Genomic DNA, 4,917 nt, shown 5'->3' with positions numbered 1-4,917 from the left:
ATACATCCTTAAGATTACTAGAAAAAATAATTTATTTTTAATTATCGTGCAAGTTAGTTTAGAATATCTCTTATCCTAAAAAAAAAGTAGTTTATTTTCAACTAGATTGAGAAAATAAACTTAATATATATATATATATATATATATATATATATATATATTAAAGATTAATTATTCCGAAGATGCACTTGGTCATCAAATTAATAGAAAAATGGCCTTGCACGACATTTTTCTGCCGAAGATTGGAAGTTCTTGGATAAGTTTTGAAAAACAAGAAATCATGAATGCATGAATTTTGAAAATAATTAATTTAAGACTAGATTGAAAAAAATTCATAAGAAGAATTCCCATTTTTTACTTAGAAAAAAAAAGATATCCTAATCTTAGAAAAAGGAAAAATAAATTGTATTCGAGGGCCAGACCATTGACCATTCCCACGAGATTAAACTAGGAGAAAGATACGAAGAACTGACACAGATGTTATCACAAACGGTTGAGATTAAAAAGAAAGAAAGAAAGAAAGAATTTCTCATATTTTATAATATATTTGTACAAATATTTCTTTATATTTTATATACAGATTTTTAAAGAAAAACACACCTGCATGAGCGACACCAAGAAATGAGCAGGCTATAAAGGGAAGAGAGTCTGCATGTAATAATCTACACGTGCATATTGCAGGGAGCAGCATAACGTTTGTTGAGCAAAAGCAAGAAGGCATATTGCATAGTGAGTGACAAAGAAGATGGAGAAATATGAGTTGGTGAAGGATTTAGGAGCTGGGAATTTTGGGGTAGCAAGGCTTTTGAGGCACAAAGAGACCAAAGAACTTGTTGCCATGAAATACATTGAAAGAGGTCATAAGGTAATGTGTTTTCTTCTCTTGTAACTCCTTTGACTTTTTTCTGTTTGGTTCCTGAGAAAATTACCTTTTTCTAGAGAAAGTCTTGTGTTTTTTCATATGGAGCATCCTTAAAAAGTTTGATAATGATATATCTAAGTTGTTGGTTCTTTGTTTGCCTTGTGAAATACCAAGAAGGAAGATTGAGAATTTTTTGGGTTTTCAGATAGATGAGAACGTGGCAAGGGAGATTATAAATCACAGATCATTAAGGCACCCCAATATAATTCGGTTCAAGGAGGCAAGTATATGAAATGGGTTTTAATTTTTACAATTAAAAAAAGTAATCCTGTTTGATTATTAATTAAGTAAGGGAACTCAATCCTTTTGCAGGTGGTTTTGACCCCAACACACTTGGCAATTGTGATGGAGTATGCAGCTGGTGGAGAACTCTTTGAAAGAATCTGCAATGCTGGTAGATTCAGTGAAGATGAGGTTAAATCTCTCTCACTCTCTCTGATTCCTTTTGTTTTAATTCATTAATTGCATTTACTTGGTAGTATTCCAGTGTGATTTTTGTCATTTGTTTGAATTTTTCAGGCTAGATATTTCTTTCAGCAGCTGATCTCTGGGGTTAATTACTGTCACAACATGGTATAAGCAAATCTCGGAGCTTTTTGTAATTATGATAAATCTCACCTTTTCTGCCTAATCACAAGAAACTGGTACAATTGTTGAATGTGTTTATGGGAGTTTTTTTGGTTCTTTAACAGCAAATCTGCCATAGAGATCTGAAACTGGAAAACACACTGTTAGATGGAAGTCCGGCACCTCGCTTGAAAATCTGTGATTTCGGTTACTCTAAGGTTTGGAACTCACTTAATCACACTTGATTTGTTAGTTTGGTTATAAGCTACAGAGTGTTTTCTTAATGTTCTTAACATTTTTGGTTCCGTATTGGTTTAGTCCTCTTTGCTGCATTCAAGGCCGAAATCAACGGTAGGAACTCCGGCTTACATAGCACCGGAAGTTCTCTCTCGGAGAGAGTATGATGGCAAGGTAAGTTTGTTTTGTCGTCCAATCTTTTCTTGTTGTCAAATTGAATATCTAGTCACCATAGAAAATAAGCTCCAAACGGAATTGGTCTTGTTCTAGCTTCAACAAAACCCACTTTCTAATCCACATCTGCACTTTTGTTGTACATCACTAGTGAAGCCAGCACTATCTTGAATGATCCAATCCTCTTTCCAATATCCAACCATATGAAAAGGGTTAGGTGCTAGCTGGGACAAGTATGAATCCATTTCTTTTATGAGCAAGATTGTGAACTTTTGTCTGTGTTAGGGCATTTTTCATTTTCAAGCATTAAGCACATGGTTTCTTAATTTGAGTTAGGAGATGTGATGCATTTTGGTTTATTTCCTGGTGGTCATGTTTTTTATTTCCCAGAATATATTATGAAATGATAAGCTTGAATGCACATGCAATGCCAATAAAAGATTATATCATGTCCTATTGATTGTTCTATATGGCCTTGTTATCTTTTTAGCGAACAATTGGCTTTATAGACACTTCAGGTCCATGTGATGTGGTTTCTAAAATGGGTTTTGGCAGATCTTGAAGAGGTTGCTTTGTGTTTGGATTTGTGCAAGTGTTGACCAATATGGCACTATTAGTATGATTAATACTAGCTGATGAACTGCTGATTGATTTGTCACTTGAGCTTGCATTACTAACTTTTGTCATTAGATTGAATTCAGAAACCATGATCTGTACAATAATAAAGCTCAAATTGAAGACAAAAAATATATGAAAAGATGATATCAGAGAACATTAGGCTTTGAATGGCATGCCCCAGTTGCTGTATCATTTCAAGTTTCGGCAAATTGTTTTATCTGAAAGATCTTGAATAACAGAAATGATTTGATATTCAGTTACAGTTACTTGGTTAATATTCTTGAGTAGTTGTGTTCATGTATGTGACCAACAAGGTGTAGGAGGCTGAAGTGCTGGGGGCTTTGCTGGTGAACTTGGTTTTTGATGTAGAAAGGCCAATCCCCCAAATTTGATCATGTATATTGTAGACTGTGTTGAAGATCTGATTCCACAGATGACCTAGAAAATGGTTAAATAATTAGACTATGAATAAATTCTAGCAAATGATGAACAGTGACTAACTCTCCATGCTTTGGAGGTGAAAAACACAAGATGCTGCGCTTGCTTTTCTTTCAGAATTCTGTCAAGATAACATTGATTCCATTCACTGGCTCTTCTTTTCTGCACTGCATTCTTCAATCTCTGGTTCCTGGGGCCATCTCCAATTTGTTAACGCACAAGTGGGATTTACCTTCAAGTAGTAACTTGTTCTATTTCAATATTCTGTTCCTTTTCTGGTTCAGCTGGCAGATGTTTGGTCATGTGGAGTTACTCTTTATGTGATGCTGGTAGGGGCATACCCATTTGAAGACCAAGATGACCCTAGAAATTTTAGGAAAACAATTCAGGTGAACATCTCTATTATATCCGGTTCTGAAAGAATCCATGAGTTATCACTAATCTTTTTTGCCTTCTTGTGATGTTTTTGCAGAGAATAATGGCTGTGCAATACAAAATCCCTGACTATGTTCATGTATCTCAAGCTTGCAGAAACCTGCTATCTCGCATATTCGTTGCAAACTCTTCCAGGGTATAATTCTCTAAATGGCATGATTTTGCAGTACTAAGTTTCTGTAAATCGGTGTCTGAAAATTGATGAGTTTTGTTACAGAGAATTTCACTCTCAGAAATCAAAAGCCACCCATGGTTCTTAAAGAACTTGCCAAAGGAACTGACGGAGCCAGCACAAGCCATCTATTACCAGAGAGATAATCCAAGCTTTTCTCTTCAAAGTGTGGATGAGATAATGAAAATTGTGGCTGAGGCAAGACAACAGCCTCCATCATCCAAGCCTGTCAAAGGTTTCGGATGGGAAGTTGAAGAAGATGAAGAGGAAGACATCGATGCAGAGGTAGAAGAGGAAGATGACGAAGATGAATATGACAAGAGGGTCAAGGAGGTTCATGCAAGTGGAGAGTATCAAATCAGTTGAGCCGTATGGCCTTTGTTTAATTATTACATAAACTCACTAGTCATATGAACCTTAGTACTTCTCTATTCATGTGTATCATAATAGGTAGTAACTGTTGCATAAGCCTTTGAATTTGTGAACCTGAAACTTTGGATGTTCCAACTTTTATCATTGTTCATGTAATGCAACATTGATTTCCCCCTTCGGATTTCAACTTTAAGAAATGATGGATGGATTGTAAGGTAGGAAATATCTGTCATCTGAAAATGCAATTTGGGAATAATTTATGGGAGTTCAAACCTTCATGGAAGCAAACCATGCCAGGCTCGACCACCTAGCCAAAACCCAGGATGGTTGGAACCTGATGTAAGCATTTACTTTAAAGACATTATGATGAGGACACCGAACCGGAAACATTGGTTACGCGCGCGTATAATTATAAACGATGGAGGATAACCCAAACCATTGAAAAATTGGACTTTAGCTTATGTTTTTTTGTTTAATTTATATGAACTTTTAGTTAAGGTTTACGAATTTGGTTTTATTTGTTGGATTGAGTTTAATTATTGTTGGATATTTTATTTAAATGGATCATAAGCCCAATTGCTTATTCTAGTTAGGGTTTTAGTATAAATACCCTACTTTTCTAAATGTTAGAGGGTAATTGATGATTAATGAAAATTTACAGATTTTGCATCTCCCTACTCTCCTCTCTTCTCTGGCTTTCTTCTTCTCCTCTTCTTCCTCTAAGCTTCTTTCTTTTCCCGGTTTTAATTCTTTCTTTTCCCGGTTTTAATTCTTTTGCTTGTTGTCCCGCATCACATTAAGGGGCAATTTAAGCAGCAGGGATTATGTAGCAATGTATAATTGAGTTCAAGGACATGAAAGGGATCTAAGAGAAGCTTGAAGCAAGCATGGCTTGCCTAGTCGCTGCTATATTCTCAGTTGACTGCAGGAGGGGGCTTAGACTCGATGCGGACGATGTGATGACAGAAAGTTAACATGTGGA

General features: G+C 35.7%; 1 protein-coding gene across 1 annotated transcript; it reads left to right on the top strand.

The window, feature by feature from the left end:
- The first annotated feature begins 474 nt into the window (after positions 1 to 474).
- On the top strand, positions 475 to 4,158 carry LOC133667928 (serine/threonine-protein kinase SRK2A-like). The gene is made up of 9 exons (XM_062087638.1): positions 475 to 865; positions 1,068 to 1,142; positions 1,235 to 1,336; positions 1,442 to 1,495; positions 1,615 to 1,707; positions 1,808 to 1,900; positions 3,241 to 3,345; positions 3,429 to 3,527; positions 3,609 to 4,158. The coding sequence occupies exons 1-9, from the start codon at positions 746 to 748 to the stop codon at positions 3,927 to 3,929; spliced, it is 1,062 nt and encodes a 353-aa protein (XP_061943622.1). The 5' UTR covers positions 475 to 745; the 3' UTR covers positions 3,930 to 4,158.
- The last annotated feature ends 759 nt before the right edge of the window (positions 4,159 to 4,917 follow it).

Source organism: Populus nigra, chromosome 11 (genome assembly GCF_951802175.1).
Source record: "Populus nigra chromosome 11, ddPopNigr1.1, whole genome shotgun sequence".
Taxonomy (NCBI): Eukaryota; Viridiplantae; Streptophyta; class Magnoliopsida; order Malpighiales; family Salicaceae; genus Populus; species Populus nigra.
This window is presented reverse-complemented; position numbering and strand designations above follow the sequence as displayed.

Excerpts from the sequence above, each read along its gene's own strand:
- LOC133667928 (XM_062087638.1), top strand. The coding sequence starts at position 746 with ATGGAGAAATATGAGTTGGTGAAGGATTTAGGAGCTGGGAATTTTGGG. Across the intron at positions 1,143-1,234 it reads ATATAATTCGGTTCAAGGAG|GTGGTTTTGACCCCAACACA; the intron begins GCAAGTATATGA and ends ATCCTTTTGCAG. Across the intron at positions 1,337-1,441 it reads GTAGATTCAGTGAAGATGAG|GCTAGATATTTCTTTCAGCA; the intron begins GTTAAATCTCTC and ends TGAATTTTTCAG.